Genomic DNA, 18,212 nt, shown 5'->3' on the forward strand with positions numbered 1-18,212 from the left:
TCCACCTCTCAAAACCTGCCTTGTTTTAAGGTTTGTTACTACTGTTAAGGTAACCCTCGTTCCTCTCTCTCCTGCCCTTGTCTTCAGTCTCTTCCTCACAGCCCTCCAGCACTTTCATATAATGAAATAGTAAGTACTAAAAACATGACCATTTCAACTTTAGACACGCATTTTCAAAAACCTGTTACAAAAGTAGAAAAATAGACCAATACACCGTGAAATGTCAAGTCTAAACATATCAGAGATGTGATCAAGGATTATTTTTTACCAGTTAAACACCAGTAGCATCGTTAAACTCTGCATCATGAGCCTATCATGCATCCACTGCACCACTCTTTGGTGTGAACAGTGATATCCAATAAAGATAAACATAAAGGGGAGGATTACACATGGAGACACAGTAAATGTGCTGTCAGGAGTATCAGTATCATTTATCTTTCATGATATAATGCTGCGCAGCATTTTGGCATCAACCTATCCTCAATCAAATTTATTAGCTCACTTGTGCCTGAAGCGAGTAACCGATGCAGTGATGTTTTTGCAACCTCCAAATTGCTGCTGTGTAGACAAGCTGCTAAATCATAAAAGTGTAATTGAAGTAATTAATAATTGAATTAGCAACTGGCCGATTAATGAGAAGCATTATCAATAACAGTAACCTTTCAGACATGTATGAATTTTAAAAGGAATTGATGGAGGTCTTTAGTGTACAGGTGGCATCAGGTCCCTTTAATACCCTGTCACTGCTCAAACTTCTGCTTCTATCGTTCAACAGGGGGGGGGTCTGATCCTAATCTCCACAGAATACATACAAACTAATGCTAACAAATACTTAAGTGTTTACCTTAACATGACTCAACAGATTCACAACATGACATAAAAGCAATTAATAAATCAACATCAAATGCATGATCTTAAATTTACATTAAAGTAAATACTTCACCCCCCACTAATCAATCACTTGGTTGCTCCCAAAACTTTCAAATAGTGTTCAGACCCTTAAGGGACTGTTTTGGTACAAACACCTTAGAGAGGACCTCAGAGGTAAGTGATTTGTTAAGCTACTACATTGTGTACATGTAACACTGCACATAAGTTTAGCTAAACATTTATCTTTGATTTAATTAGATTGGCAGAGCTTCAATAGTCAAATAATCCACGTAGGCCGAACTAAGTCTGCCAAGCTAATCAGTATTTTGCAGGACAGGACTTTGTCACCACCAGTAGAGAAAAATCACAACTTGTCATTTGAAATAAAAATAAAATACACAAAATCTCTCTGCAAATCTACACATGTGATTAGTTAGACATGTAATAAAAGGGACATTCACTACAGAACAAAATGGTTTCTTCTGTCCAAAGTGAGCCCAGGGACACACAATTTAATTTTTCATGTGAAGGATGTGACAGTTTTGTCTTTCCTCACAGCGATAAAACTAAAAGTGTGAATAAGCTGAGAACAAATTCATAAATTCACAAAACATACTGTGTTTTTTAGGAAGACGTGTTGTCATAGTGACTGAGCAGGTGTTTCATTCAGTCTCCTGTTGTAGTTGTAAATGGACAAGAAGACGGGGCTCAAATAGCTGACTAATCACACACATATAAGATAAGACATAAAACAGAAAGATAAGGTCCAGTCGAGAGCAAAGTGAATATACTATGTTATTATATCATGATGTTGTTGTTGTTGTTGTTGTTGTTGTAGTTGTTGTAGTTGTTGTAGTTGTTGTTGCTGTTGTTGCTGAACTCTCATTATTTTAGCTTTCTGCTGGTGTTTGCAGACAGCAGCATGCTGTTATATACCTGTGGGTTAAAGTGACTTTAGCTGGTAAGATGGTCACTCTACACGTTCCATGAATATATTTAATGAAATGTGTTGCTGCATGTTTGTAAAACTACAAAGTCAGTGAACTAACTCAGTCTGTAAATGATAAAACGGGAACATCCTGCACATTCATCTCTCTAACTTCTATTTCCAAACAGAAGTGGTAGCTGCACGTACGGCTTGGAACTTTGCCCTCTGCCGACTCAGCAATATCCACTTTCATATCTTGATGTGTCTTAAGGCACAAACGTGGAGCCACAACATGCAGACAGCAACTGTCTTACCTTCAGACAACAGAAAGACAAATGAGATAGAAGCAAAGAAAGAGTCCAGAGAATCCTCTCTGTTGTAGATTTCTAGGTAAAACCTTACCTTCATCTACCTCTGCAGCAAACGGCAGCCTCACCTTTAAACTTGGTACTACTTGGATTCACTGGGATCTGATGGAAAGCTCTACAGCAGATTTAAAGCCCTCGGACCGCTGCACATAAGCTGGATCCATTCATCACACATCATCCTATGATCAAAGGAACATTCTTGTTTTATATAGGTGGAAGATTTGATCTATTCCCTCTGAAGTGGAAAAACAGATAAGACATCGGGATACAAGACAAAACATTATATAACCTGCACGTTTCATCTTGGGCTTCAGTACATTTGGAGTTTGGATTAAAAAAAAAAAAAAGTTCTGATAAATCTTTAACACACAAGGTAATTATTATCAAACATTTTGAATTCTGCTCCAACACAGAGTTGAGCAGATCCAACTATTCAGGATTAATTTTTGCACTTTTTATTCCCATATTCAGTTCATATTAATGTTTTTTTTTTTTAAGTGTGATTATGTAGGCTTATAGTACGTATTGAAGAAGTCATCACAGTTCACAGAGAAGGGCACAGCTGGGTTTTGACAGATCTACATTGAAAATAAAGAATATTTAGAGGTTCACAGATACCATTAGAGGAAAAAAAGTTTTATCATATTGAGTTTTTGTTGAAAACCATAGGAGACAGTTTATTATTCATATTAGATTCATTTTAAATATCTTGATGCGAAACAATAGAGTAAAATGTTCTCTTCCACCACTTTCATTTTACATAATTTTATTTTCACACCAGGTGTTAACCATGGCAGAGAGGAGACGACCGGGCTACAGCATCTACAGGGAGATCCTGGATGAAGAAGCTGTGGATGTGATTGCACAAAAGTCTGAGTCAAAAACATCTCTGTGCGAGAAGGTCAAAAAGTCAGTGAGGTAACGTTCCCAACATTTGGTTTCTCTGTCTCTCTCAACTTTTAGATATAAAAATACTCCAATTAGTATCATGTTTAACAAGAGTAAATAAAGTATTTAAATGTGTCAAATACTGGCCCTCTGCCAAAACCACATGTCCATGGTCAAAGCCTATGACATTTCCCAAATATGCACAAGGTAGCTCTCTGCATCGGCATGTGACACCCAGGGTTAGACCTTGATTTAGAAAGGGTTCTGTCAAAAACCTTTAGCAAGGGATGTCTCCGTTTGCCTGCCAGGCCTGTTGAGTTTGAATTCCTGACCCTTTCGTAAATGGTCCAAATTAAAAGTATAGAGTGTGCAGTAAGTTCCTGCTTTATCTACTTATGTTCTTGCAAAAGTAAAGGTTTGTGACAAGTTTGATACAAGTTCCACTAAAAAAATGCAATGACTTGACAATAAACGTATTCCTAATGTGACAAATTGTACTGTATGTAAGAAGAGAGAAACCATGTCTGAGATGAAAGGTAGCAAAAGTAATGTTCTGTAATGATTATACAAGAAAATACATTTAAGTATGGTGATTTACGCATGTAATGCCTTCAGGTTTTTCCTGAGCTCTTCCAAATATACACACGGTTTATTTTTTGAGAAGGTAAAAGATTACATATTAACTTTCGCTCAGAGTTTGACAAAAATTGAGTCATGCACAAACATCAAAGACAACTGGGTCAAAACCAAGTAGACCAGAGGTCAGATTCAAGAATGAGGACATATCGCAGTGCATCCCTGATGCAGGCTTTTTCTTTTTGTTAAATCACCTTCTCTGTTTCACACACACACACTCAGGTGTTCTGGTCCCCGGGCGAAGAGGTGTCTGCTGGAAACCATTCCTATTTTGTCATGGCTGCCTCGTTACCCCATCAGAGAAAATGCCCTGGGTGACCTGATCTCTGGGATCAGTGTGGGGGTCATGCATCTGCCACAGGGTGAGGATGAAAGCTCAGAAGACAGAGATACAGTGACGGGGCGATGGGTCAAAGATATAACAGAATAGATGCTTTTAAATAAACATTAATCATAGTTGTGGTGTTTGCCCACTGCATCACCCCACAGCTCATTGTGTTTTTGTTTTAAACTATTTCCTTTGCCGTCATCACTGCAGGTATGGCGTACGCCTTGCTGGCTTCTGTGTCTCCAGTCTTCGGCCTTTACTCCTCCTTCTACCCTATCCTCGTCTACTTCATATTCGGCACATCCAAGCACATCTCAATCGGTTTGTACTTTAACCTTTTTCTTACACAGGGTCATTATGACAAGTGAGAATTAATCCAGTGAACAAGTGACACAACAGACTGAAGAACAGACTGAAACAATAAACAGTTTATGACCTTTAGCTGAAGCTCAAGAAGTTTGACCACTTGAGACTTTATTGCGAAGTAATTTCATAATTTCTGGCTTGTTTTAAACCACCTGCTCCTTAAAGTTTGTTTGCTGAAGGTTTGATGACCCCGTAATCTTTAATGTTACTCAGCATGGAAACATAATACCGGGTACAATCATATCATAATTTTTAATTATTTAAATTCTGGGAAATCATGTTTTATCCTGAAAGAATCCATTCAAAGGTGTGAATTAAAGTGTTAACATTCAAAACCATCATTAAAGTTGTGAACAAATGTACCTGTGAATTAATCCAGAATCCAAAAGTAAATTGGTTTGAGCTGCAGATGTGCTCTGAGTTTTTGTAACACCGTAGTTTCCTCACCCTGCTAGCAGGGCATGCAACACACATTTGAGCTGCGTGTTTCCTGATTGAGATGCGTTTTGGTGTTTGGTGGTTTTTTAGATATACAAGATGGTTCCTATTTTACAAGATGATTAAAACATAGCTCATTAAAATAAGTACAGCTTTTCTATTTATGAGAATGAAGGTCCAAAACACAGAGATACAGCGTGAATGTGGTGGAAGAGTTTCAGAAGTGCTCCAACTGTGACTCATCTAACACACTATAGAACAATGAATCAGTTAAAATAAGAAGCAAAGGGAAAGCTTTGTTTCAGGACAGAGCTGGAATCAAGGGAAATTTCTTTCAAAATACAATATCCAATCAAGTATATTGTTTCATGGTCTGCAATAATGAATGTTTATGTCTCTGTCTCCCTTCGCCAGGAACCTATGCAGTGATGAGTGTGATGATAGGAGGAGTGACAGAGAGATTAGCTCCGGACTCAGACTTTATGAACTGGGACAATGTGACCAACTCCAGTATAATCGACACCGTCTCCCGGGATGCACAGAGGGTCAAAGTGGCTGCAGCGGTCACTTTTATGTCTGGTTTGTTTCAGGTAAATTGTGACGTTAACTGAATCCTTTGCTGTTCAAGTATAACATTTGAAAAACACGTTAGTATTGAGACACCTGACCTCACCATTGATGCTGTGTGCGGTAAACATCTCTTTCATTAAGCAAATGCTCATTTAGAAACTCTTGAGAATTACATTTTAATTTGTTTTGTGCTCATGAAAACAAACAGATTTGCAGCTTTGGGTTCATGGATACTGCGAACATCCATATTTTTTCTCAATCTCTTTTACATTTGTAGATTCTGCTTGGTCTGGTCAAGTTCGGTTTCGTGGTCACCTACCTGTCTGAACCTCTGGTCCGAGGTTATACCACAGCAGCAGCCATCCACGTCATTGTGTCCCAGCTCAAATACACCTTTGGCATTAACCCAAAAAGACACAGCGGACCATTCTCATTAATATATGTAAGAAAGAACACAGGTCATCATTTACTTCCACACATTTTAATATCTCAAAGCAACCAAAGATCTTTAACCTTGATCAAGTGCGTAGTATTTAATTTGTCAAATAGTCATTGTTAATAATCGTATTCTTTCTTTTCTTCCAGACTATACTAGAGGTGTGCTATCTCGTTCCACAGACAAACATCGGTACTCTTGTGGTCAGTATCGTTACTATAATCTGCCTCATCCTCGCTAAAGAGCTCAATGCATACTTGCAAAAAAAGCTACCTGTTCCTATACCTGTGGAGCTAATTGCTGTAAGTATACAGGAATATTTACAGTACATTATATGCACATGTAACATATAGTACTACGTAGATAAATACACACAATGTCTTATTTGCTTGTCCAGATAATTATTGCCACAGTTGTTTCCTGGCAAGTTAACTTGGAGCAGAAATATGGAGTGGACATAGTGGGAGTGATTCCCTCAGGGTGAGAAACAAACACAGAAACAGACATTCAGTAATGTGTGTTTACAATTGAAGACTTTGTAATAGCCATTATATTCTTCTTCATTCTTGTCTAATAGTCTCCAGGCACCAGTTTTCCCTGAAGCCTCTCTATTTGGTCAGGTGATTGGGGACGCCTTTGCTTTGTCTGTGGTTGGCTACGGTATCCTCATCTCCCTGGGACGAATCTTTGCCCTGAAATATGGATACAGGGTGGATAGCAACCAGGTAGGCAGGTGACAGATGGATGCAAGGATAAACTGAGGTGTTATTGTTAGCTAAATGCAAATAAATACTGTACTGTGTCTTTCATGGTTTAGGAACTAATCGCTCTGGGTCTGAGTAACTCTATTGGAGGAATTTTCCAGTGTTTCGCCATCAGCTGCTCCATGTCTCGTACCATGGTTCAGGAGAGCACAGGAGGGAAGACTCAGGTTCATATGAGTGACTAATGCATTTATCCACTGTATCTAATCTATTTCCTCCCTTTACCCCTCATGGTATCCATGAAGATATGTCTGTCTTAGTCAAAAGTATGTCTGTATGTGTGGTACAGTTGAATTTAAAATGCTTGTTGGCTTTCTTCCTTGGCATTTTTCAAAACTTGATAAAGACATTTCATAAGATCATTTTTCACTACTCCGCCTGTAGCAACAAACCTGGGCAATCTTAAAGGTTAAACGGAGTGGAAAGATGGCTATAATTAATGTTACTCTTATAAGTGGCCTTTAAAAACACTTAGGGAATTAATTGTCTCTCACATCATTGAACTCCACCTACACAAACAGCTTCACTGAAAGGCTTAACCAATTTAGCCTGACAGCTCCATTAAACACCTAAGTCACATTACAGAGGAGTCGAGAGGCTTTAAATGATGATGCCTTGACTCCAGTTATAATCATGTACCAGTTTATTCTGAGTCACTACATCATTTATCTTATGTAATTGTTCTTTAACTTTTTTCCTCTGATCTTTCTCTGGATATCTATTCATCATGTCTCTGTGTTCACGCTCCCCTCGCTGCAGGTTGCTGGGGCTCTCTCAGCAGTAGTTATCCTTTTCATCACACTGTGGATTGGGAGTCTCTTTGAAGATCTGCCCAAGGTACTGTACTGTGTGTGGGGAGGGGGGGGACTGCATATCTGTCCTCAAATATAAGAAGAAATGTGTGTCCAAGTCTGAGTAGGAATGTGAAAAATAAACAACTGCTAAAGTTAAGTTACTGTAATAGTAATAATGCTTCTTCACCTTCACACTAAGCTACTGGATTCTTTAAAAACAAATCATTTAAATATCAATGGCAATTCATTAATCGCACTACTATAAAGTCACACACCTACAAATAGCCTACATTTAGAAGCTATTAAGCAGAGTTATGAAGATTAAGAAAAAACTGTAAAGTAGTTGAGTTGGACTTTTAGTTAGCAGCCTATTAACTAGAATACATAACATATCTGTAAACCACTTGTTACAACTCCAAGCTCCCCTGAATAAGTTAAAAACCCAGACCCATTTCTACTTAAAGGGAAATTATGTGGGATACGAAACAAGCCAAACAGATTATGTGGAACATGTTTCTTAAAGAGTTGGTGACACCTGTGTCACTGTGTGCTCTTAAGGGATAAGCTATCATATATTTCCACTCTCTACTTTCTAGGCAGTGCTGGCTGCCATCATCTATGTCAACCTCCATGGTATGATGAAGCAATTCATGGACATCCCTGCACTGTGGAAGAAGAACAGAGTCGACATGGTGAGTGCACGCAGAAGTAGGCCAGGAAGTGGTTGTTGTTTTTGGAAGACGGATTTAGTAACATATTGGTATCACACGCTGCACAGCTGCACATCAGTCTTACTGCTGCAATATCAAGTTGAAGGTTTCAGAAAGCTAGTCTTGTTGAAACAAACTACTGAGTCAAAATAGCTCAAGTCATTACTGGTAAATACATTAAAGTAAAATCCAGGATTCACACCACTAAATGGGACTGAGCTAATATGAACATGTGGAACTAATATACTGCAATTAGTGGTGGGCAGATTCCATTTAGCTGCTTTGATTTAAGAGTCTATTGTGCAAAACATTTACCTTTTAGTAAATGTCTGCAACAATGGTTTAAACTCAGCATTTTTACTACAGTGACGTGCTGTTTCACTGAAAACTGCATGCATACTATTATCATGCATACTATAATCCTCTATTTACCAGCTATTTTGCTGGTTTTAAACGTGACATTTTTTCACCTCTGTCCAAAATAGGTCATAGCCATACAGTATCAGTAACAACTAAAAAAAAATACATACAGCTGTTATGAAAATAACAAAAATGCATTCCGTTTACGGTACTTTGTGCACTTAAAATTGATAAATTTGCTCAAACCAATTCAGCTGTATTTTATTATTCTTACTACTCGTATAACTCCTCTCTTTTTCTGTGTTCAGCTGGTCTGGGTGGGCACCTTAATTCTCACCATCCTGTTCAATCCTGACATGGGACTAGCTGCTTCCATCGGTTTTGCCATGCTCACTGTTATCTTCAGGACACAGCTGTAAGGATATATGAACCCACACACCTACAATTTTGCACTGAAAATGACACAAGCTTTGTTGGATTGAGGTTGACGTACAGCTAACAATCCCTGCACACTACACCTAACAACTAAATGCATCCTTCCCCATTTCAGACCTCACCCAGAGTAGTACAAATCAAAGTAATTCAAATGACATGTGTTTGTTTTCTGTATTTCAGACCTAAATACTCCTTGTTAGGGCAGGTTCCAGACACTGACATTTACAGGCCACTGGAGGACTACACCCAGGTATGGCACATTGTATTTTAATAACTTCGAGTGTGCAGGTGTGACGGTGAGCACTGATGGTGCAGACATGGACAGAAGATACAAATCATATTGTAATGATCTATGCAAAACAAACTGTTTGAGTAAACACCAGCTGCAGGCTCTTTAGAGTGAGTTTTTAATAAAACATATTTAGAGATATTAGTCACTATATGTCCAATTAGACAATTTACACTTAGTCATTTGCCTTCCAACCGTAATAAATATAATTGCTCAGTTACTTCCATTGTTCAACTTAAATCCCGCTAATGATAGCAAACCACTACATGTTTTTAAAATAGAAATTAGAAGAAAAACATCGACCCAACATCGAGACTATATAATAGTGTTTATATTCTATTTATCGGCAGATCTGTGTTTTTCAACTGACTCTTTTTATTTAGCGAGTGGCAAGAAAATGTTTGCCCTTAAATGTGGAATTAATGGACATGTTCTAGTCAATAAACATGATAAAACAATAGTCACATTAGCTGTAGCGCACATCAGGACACAAACATATGAGATTATATGTGAGTGAGAAAACTGAAAATTAATATTTTTAATGCACCTTTACTGATCCCTTATCTGCCATGAGGCACATGGGGTCACATAATTTGTCAGCACTTTTATGTTTATGACCACATGCGTGCAAAATAAATCAGCCTCTGCTGTTTGTATTAATTGCTTTCTAATGTTTGACCGTAAATGAATGCAGAATGTTGTTTATTTGCCCCAGTGTTGCAGTATTTTATGCTTGATATCATGAACATCTGATTGATTTTTAGGTAAAGCAGGTACCAGGGATTTTTATTTTCCGTTCCTCTGCCACCATCTACTTTGCCAATGCTGAGATGTACCAAGATGCCCTGGGAAAGAAGGTAAAGACACAAACATACGCAGCAATATGAATGTTTTATTCAGTTTTCAAAGAAACAAATTCAACAGGTGAAATCAATGAATGCAACTCACCACCAGAGGAAATGTTCCCAAGGTCCAGGACCCTTTGCAGGAACTTTGCATTTTCACCAGAGAAACCAGGGTCTTAGTTTAGTTTTGCATTATAGCTTTTCCCCAAACAACTCCCTGCTCTAGGTGTACTTTGGAATCACTGGGAGGCCTCTGGCGGTCAATACTGCTGTTCAGTTAAATAGTATACAATAGTTCCCAATGACACACAACGCCTTTTGTTTCCCTTGCTACAATAAAGTGATAACTCCATTATAGCCGTTATTAAAACAAAGGTTGAAAGTCGACCAGAGCTTTGGTGGATTGGACAACTACTTCACAGCATTTTACACACACAGCATTCTGAAATACCTGCTGCACGTGGAGCTTGTTTTGCTTCCTATGATGAAATAGTAACTGCACCATCAGATTATAGCTGCAGTGGTTACTTAAGTGCAAATGTTGATTATCAGTGCTTTAAAATACTCTCTAGTCAGCAAATGATAAAGAAGACCCACCACGCTCTATAGGTGCAAGAGAGACAATTTGGATCCAGTGCCGATTCACACACAATAATAATGTGTACTAATATGTTAATTTGGACAACCCCAAAAAACGGTATCAAGCGTGCAAACACACGATGATGGATACACAAGTCCAAATTTCTGTGAACATACCAACATAAACACATCACAGCTACACACAAACAGAGAAAAAGAAACAAGCGGCTGCAACAATCCCTCTTGTCACAATTTCCATGCAATTAACTCCTCTCTTATAAACATTATTTCTGACACACTAATAACTGACCTGACATTTCACCAATTCACACATCACAACTGTGACAGACATTGTTCAAATGCCATGCATTTTCTCCTCTCCTTTCTTCTGTTCAACTTTTGTTGAACACCCCCTCCTTTCCTCTTTCCTTTTCCCTTTCTTCCTCCTCCTCTTCTGTCACACCTCCTTGGGGTACATAGGAAGACAGATTTAGGGAAGGTGGAAAAAAAGATGACAAAGGATGGTGAGAGGGGGAGAAGCTGAGACTGAATAAGGGGGGAGAAAATGGAAAGTCTCATTTATTAAAATGTCAGCGTGTCAAAGCCACAGGGTTGTTCCTTTATTTCTAATCTTTGATGCACAAATAAACTTTGATAGAGCTGTTGTTGACTGGCAGACACTGCAGATTTGTTACAAGGTGATAAATTGCCACCAGATGAATTCAGCTCATTTATGGATCAGTGTTTCTCCCCCACCAGTGAGTGTGGCAAGCAGACAACTCACAAAGTGAAAGTAGAAATTTGGGATCAGTTGCTGCTTGTCCTCGCTGGCAGCGCCTGAGCTGGTGGGTTGCACTTGTGTGAAAGGACGCTAAATGATCAGCTAGTGATGTCATGCAACAAGAGAGGTTTTTAGAGGCAATTCATACATAGTTGTTTTGTACAAATGTTCTTTATTACATTGTCCTGATGAGTTAAAACGTCCTGCTACTCATACACGCTGCTTTTGAAATGATGATTCCTATTGATTTTGTTTTGGAGAAGAAGGAAGGCTTGAAAGGCTGTAATTAAATTCTGATCCACTTTGCAATTGCCAGCCAGACATTTTATTCATGGAATAAAAATCACAAAAACAATGAAAATGTGATTGGCTTTTGATGACCAATGGATGTGTAAACTTATCTTGGCATTTTCTAGTCCTTTAGTCAAGATCATTGAAAATGGTGGTTTACACTTGTTATGGAAACTAGTTTATGCAAAGATAAATAAAATACAAATCTGTTTCTTAAGCAACCATTTGCTTCCGTTGCACTCCACAAATATATAGATACCATAGATACATGCATACATACAGTCACATGGCTCATGTACATTTTAACACATTTTAAATGTATTTTGTAAATGTATACAACTGTGAAGTGTGTTGCTTCTCCTTTGCTTTTAATAACAATTTAACTGTTTAGAGGCTGAGTGCACACTTTGTTACAGCTTTGTTACAGAAATATTTGTCCACTCAGTACATAGTTTATTTGAATAATCCCTTAACCTTTTTAATTCACATTGATACAAAGTCTTTACATATAGACTCCTCTTTGTCTTTTTTTATATAAATCTAATCATTTAATGAAATTTAATAAACTACTTTTAAGTCTTTTCCCCCTTTAATAAAAGATAATAGATAAAGAAATGTAAATGACAATGTGCAGATTCTAGACACCTGCTAGTTCTCTTCTTGACCAACTGATAACAACCTTGTTAATATGAACTTTGTCAGCAAGAATCTGCAGTTTGCATTAGGTTAATATGTTTCTAAGTTATGTGACAAATGGAGCCTATGAGTAATAATACTGCCAACAGCACTGATGGTGTATGATTGTGTTTTACTTTCTTTTAGTGTGGAGTTGACATCACCAAACTCCTTTCTGCAAAGAAGAAACTAGAGGCCAAGAGGAAGAGGCATGAGAAGGAAGAAGCCAAGAAAGCCAAGAAAGCCAAGAAAAATGCAGACGATATGGTGAGGAGCCAGGATAGTTCTTTAAATCTTTTTTTTTTTTTTATTGAAATGCTTTTGTATTTTTTACAAACTGTTCAATTTCATAATCCTGCGTCAATGTCTGCATCATGTCCAGAATGGGGAGCCAGAGACGGCGTCGCAGAAGAACATAGCTGTCATTGAGATGGAGCCCAACCCGGACCCCTCGCTCCCAAGAGTGGTCATCCTCGACCTCAGCCCTGTCAACTTCCTGGATACCGTGGGAGTCAAGGCGCTGTGCAATGTATGAAGGTGGCACTCACATTTAACACAAACATATAGTTAAATAGTCTTAAACACATGTTCAGGTCAATTGATACGTTAAGTGATTTGTATAGAGTTGGAACTCAGATTCTTCAAAACCTTCCAAGTTTCTACATCCTACATGTCTAATATCTCATCTGCTCCCACAGCCATAAGAACACATCTTTTATTCTTTTCTCTGTCCCTTTTCCTGTCATTTAGCTCATCAGGTTTTCAATTACTACCAATTAAATTATCAGATTAATTAAATGAACCCTGCTCTGACCTTTGCTCTGTGCTTGTGTCTGTTTCAGATCCGGAGAGACTATGGGGAAATCGGTATAGAAGTGTTTCTTGCTGGCTGCCAAAGTAAGTCCAACTGCATTAGTAGAATATAGTAGTATAACACATTTAAGTTAAATTTTAATATAAATGTCATCATAAGAGTAAATTATTTTCCTAGAGACCAACACCACAGCAGATATGTTAACTAAATGTGTGTAACTGCTTTTAACGACAACAGATCTGCTTGGTATTTTCTAAAATATACAGGCTGAATTACATTTGCCTTTCTATTATTTTCAGAACCTTCTTAACCATTTAAGTTGAAATAACCACCTTAACAGCTTGTCTGAAATAACACTGATCGTAACACACTTGGAAGCATTTTCACCTCCATGTTCCAGACCAGCTCAGCCACATACTATTTGAATTCATGGATAAACACTGGATGTTATTTTAGCTGTTTTCTGATATTATTTTATGGCTGATTTTTCTGCTGGTCGCTGGTTTTCCAGAATACACAGGTTTTCTGAGTCTGGCATGATCTGCGATGTTGGTCTATGCGAAGATTGAGTCCTGCTGAAGGCTTTATAAATACTGTAGTCTGGTGGGATTGGTGTGTTTCCACTGTAATAAAGCTTGTTTTTATAATGGCTCAGCAATTAAAGTCTGACTTGGTAGATGGGAAAAACCACACCACATCGTCCAGTTTATTTTGGAGGATCAGCAGCTCTAATTGGCCCATGCTGGGTTGATAGTTTTTTTTTTAAGTAAATGTTTGAGCTCATAAAAGGACCTCAGAGTATATTTTTATGGGCAGGAATTATAACAAGGTTCAATTAACTCAAGGACCACCCCCTCCCACATCAGCTTTCCACTATTTCATTTTTTCTACACTACTTGAAATATGCTACTTCATCTGCTTTAGTTTTCCTCTAGTTCATTTTTTTTTTTTTTTCCATTTCTTGTCTTTTACACTCACCCCTCTGTCTCCCCACAGGTTTTAATACACGACTCTGCCTGCATATCCATTATTCAGCTGTTTCTGTCTCTGTCTCTCTTTCTCTAGCTGGTGTTGTGGACAATTTGCAGTCTTCAGGTTTCTTTAATGACAAAGTGACAAAGTCCTGTCTGTTCACCACCATCCATGACGCCGTTTTGTTCTGTCAGTCTACCAGAACAGACTGCCAAGATAAGGTGACGTATTGTTTAAGCTCTCAAACATGCACATCCACACACATCGTACATCACAGGGCATTTTGTTGCGAGTCAGGAAGGAACCTTTCATGCTGAATTTGCAGATGAAAGTTTACTTTAAGGATAAATGGACTGATTGAGCACATAATGCATTTGTACATTTCCCATTAATTGCCCTATAATGACAAGACTGAAATGACTGAGTTCACTTAAATGCTGGTTCTTGATTGGATCATTGATCCCATTTCTGCAGCATGACCACGATTCTGCAATTTCATTGCACATAGTGAGATGGTTGGGGGCTGGGTGGGACTGATGTTTACAGTGTTGGATTAAAAAAATGATTTGCATATTGTAAACAGCTTATATATTTTATTTTTTTATATTGTGTGAATATTTCATAGTCACATTTACACCAGAAATACTATTCGTCACAGACACAGTCAGTCTCTTTCTGATGGCAGATCACTGTCTGGCATTGTGTGTTAATCTTGTTTATACACCTGTGCTTGCACACATGTCTGCATATTGTTCTTTGTGTTTTGTGTCTGCCTGTTCTGTTTTAGTATTTAGTTGTGTGTGGCTTTATGTTTCTATTCCCATAGGAGAAATAACAAAGAACAAAGACGTGGCACTGATCCATGAAATACATTTACAAGGTGCAAAGCCTTTTTCATGGGAATTTACACACGCAAATACTTCATGGCCACTGACACACGTACACACACACACACACACACTGGGATGCAGAAATACACAGGACGTGAGAGACTGGAGCACAAGATAGTCTAGGAAACTCTGCAATGGAAGGGAAGAGGCATAGAAACATGCAGGCAGGCATGTGAAAATTAATTAATGCATGCATACATATTCATTTAGGATGTTAATACATACATTTAATGTATAAATAATTTAGCTTTAGAGGGAAATGTTTTCTGAGAGATATCATATAGAGTTTACTTAAAGCATGAAGCTGATATGTACTGCCCTGCAGTATAGTACTAGTTCATTTAATTAATTCACTCTAATAAAGCAAGAGTTGTTTCAGTATAACACATAAGTATTTTGATTTTTATCTTCACTTTAGAAATCAGCCTGAAATATACACTGTAAAGATTCATATAGTGCAAAGTGACGACATCTTTAGAATTGTTAGACTCAAATAAATGAACCATTATTTCAGACTGTGACGTGCTGAGCTTGAGTTTGAGGCAACACGTTCTGTTTCCACTAATTTACCTCTACTGAGAAAATAAAAACCGGAACATATTTTGAAAATTAGGCCGGTCCTGTATGTTTCTGTCCTCGTCTCTGTCTCACTGGGTGTTTTTCTTCTTCTCTCCAGTCGTTCTCCTCTTCTTTGTCTTGATCCCTCTTGTTCGTCTATTTTACAGGAAACCACGATGACACATTTCTGAGCCCGGAGAGGAACGATGGAGGATATTATGAAGAAGTGACAGACACTGTTTGTGTGAGGATTTTATCCTCTGAGCTCCAGATAACTGGGACACACTTCAGATAACCGTCTGTCACCAGCACACACACACTGAAGCGAACACAATACAGTAGAAAATAACAATGAAGGCATAACAATAGAATGTAAACACAGTACAGTAAACTGATTGATGCTGCTCTGTGATGTACGTCTGACCAACTTTGAATGCCATTTTTTAAATATGCAGTTATTACATTATAATTCCTAAAAGACGTCAATGGGAACGTGTTACGATTCTATTTATACAAATTTTAAAAAAATGGGAATGTTTGTGTACTTCGAATAAAATAAGTTAAAATAAAAATGATCGCACTTCACAGTCATATGCTCATCTATGTTCAAACACACAGTTTAGATTAAGTATGGAGTGTTTTCCTAGGAAACGTTTTGTTTTGGTGACGCAATGACAGGAAATCTCCAAATACCTCTGTTAAGATGTGGCCTGATGAGACTCATGCCTCAAATATGAATGCTTGGTGTTCAGCTTTCCTGTCTCCCTGTGCTTCATTCACACTACGACTGCACGATAGATGGATAAATTAGATCTGGACACATCTGGGGAGATATATATATCATCTCCACAGATGTGTTCAATGACTCTACGATTAATCAAAGCTGTTATTAGGCTTTTTCAGTTCTCCTGCCAGATGTGGGACATGCTCATCTTAGTCATTCAAGCACTAATAATGTAACATTGTAATTCTTGTAACGTATAGCACTGCATTATGTCCTTTTGTTCGCCTGTTTTAGATACAATACATCATTATGAGCTTCCTCTGTAACATATGTAAAATACTGCATGTATATATAACTTTACATGTCATTAACTTAGATGTTCTCACTCATTACAAAATGTAAGCCTGCCTCTGCATTATTTTAATACATGCATTATATTAATCTAGAAATAAATCTCCTGATCTATTTTCCCGGTTTCAAGTCACATAAGACCAAAATCGTGATTCAAAAGCAGATGTGATGTCAGTTGTATGTTTGTTTGTTTCTTTTCATGTCTGTGAGCAGTTACAGAAGTGGGAAGAGATTTATTTCTATTGTTCCGCCACATAGATTTGCAAACACAATCCTCTGATCTCTAAAACAGGTACGTGACTCATTGTTTATTACGACAGGAACACACTGAATCATATTTAGTCAATACAAAATTTTCCAGTAAAGGCTTCATTAAAATTCTGTTTCTGTTCAATACAAACATGAGCTTCATGCCTTGTGTGGATTCACTTATGTAGAGAGAGAGAGAAAGTTATTTCTGACAGAGTAGACTTGCCAAACTGCATGTTGCTTGCTCAAACACTTAAGTTAAAATGCAGGATCTTAAAGTCCTCCTGGGTTAAATGTTTCCAGAGTGTAAACACCCAAAAGTGATGTCACTGTGTAATGACAAACTCATCCTGGAGGAAAATGTATAAACAACGCGCAAACAAAAACTGTGTGGGCATATAAAAGAAAAATGTGCAGTGAGACATTGAGTGATGATTTTCATATCACAGCCACGATGTAATTTATATACATGTGATAAATTACTGGTGCAAAACAAATCCAGCTGTGCATGAGCACTGAATCTCAGAGATGCAACACCATCAGTAAAACTGTGCTTTTTTTGTTGCAGGCGCAGCCCCTTATGCACACTTGTACGTTGCTGCTGCATGTTGAGATGTTAAACCACCAGAGGTCACTAAAAATAAGATTTTCCAGCTGCTCCGAAGCAGCTGAACTGCCATTTAATTTGAATTCAATACTCACTCTCATGTTGTTTTCTGTCTGAGAGAGTTAATCTTCTTCCAACCAGTCCGAAGAAATATGTGGGTGGTGAATCTATTAATAATAGTTTAAATGTGTGTGATGTGAAGGTGGTGACACCTAGAGAGAGTTCATCTTCTGTCTTGTTGGCTAAGTTCATGATAACTATTTAAAGGTGTGGAGGTTTTTTCATAAGCTGACGTTCTGTGTATAATGAGGGTTTGATCCCCTTTTTAATTTCTAACATATTAAAACACCTCCTGTCCCTGACATGTGTAGAATTGTAAAGACACTCACAGCTCATGTAACATTTATGTTTCCCCCAAGTGGCCAAAAAAATCAATTCATGCTGCTTTAACCAAGCAGGGTTAGAATATCAAATCTACTCAAATCAGAGACGACAGATCGTAAAACCATCATTTATGTAATGGCAAACAATGTTGTGCTACCAGTTAGATCAGAAAACATGAGTCATTTCACAAAACAATGACATGTCATTTTAGTTTGGAGGCGTTATTAGGTGGAAGCTTCACAGTGAATAAAGAAACAGAGATCCATACATGATACTAATAATAAATATCAGTGGGTCTGATCTGATGTGTCT

General features: G+C 37.9%; 1 protein-coding gene across 1 annotated transcript; it reads left to right on the forward strand.

Moving 5' to 3' along the window:
* The first annotated feature begins 1,020 nt into the window (after window positions 1-1,020).
* On the forward strand, window positions 1,021-16,103 carry slc26a6 (solute carrier family 26 member 6). The gene is made up of 22 exons (XM_026367602.1): window positions 1,021-1,044; window positions 1,785-1,831; window positions 1,987-2,539; window positions 2,948-3,084; window positions 3,913-4,052; window positions 4,229-4,339; window positions 5,237-5,412; window positions 5,670-5,834; window positions 5,978-6,130; window positions 6,226-6,308; window positions 6,406-6,553; window positions 6,646-6,759; window positions 7,352-7,429; window positions 7,983-8,078; window positions 8,765-8,871; window positions 9,072-9,141; window positions 9,945-10,037; window positions 12,499-12,618; window positions 12,734-12,880; window positions 13,194-13,248; window positions 14,231-14,358; window positions 15,753-16,103. Exons 4-22 carry the CDS (start codon window positions 2,957-2,959, stop codon window positions 15,774-15,776), a joined length of 2,136 nt encoding a protein of 711 aa, XP_026223387.1. The 5' UTR covers window positions 1,021-1,044; window positions 1,785-1,831; window positions 1,987-2,539; window positions 2,948-2,956; the 3' UTR covers window positions 15,777-16,103.
* The last annotated feature ends 2,109 nt before the right edge of the window (window positions 16,104-18,212 follow it).

The sequence above is a fragment of the Anabas testudineus genome, chromosome 7 (genome assembly GCF_900324465.2).
Source record: "Anabas testudineus chromosome 7, fAnaTes1.2, whole genome shotgun sequence".
In the NCBI taxonomy this organism is placed as follows: Eukaryota; Metazoa; Chordata; class Actinopteri; order Anabantiformes; family Anabantidae; genus Anabas; species Anabas testudineus.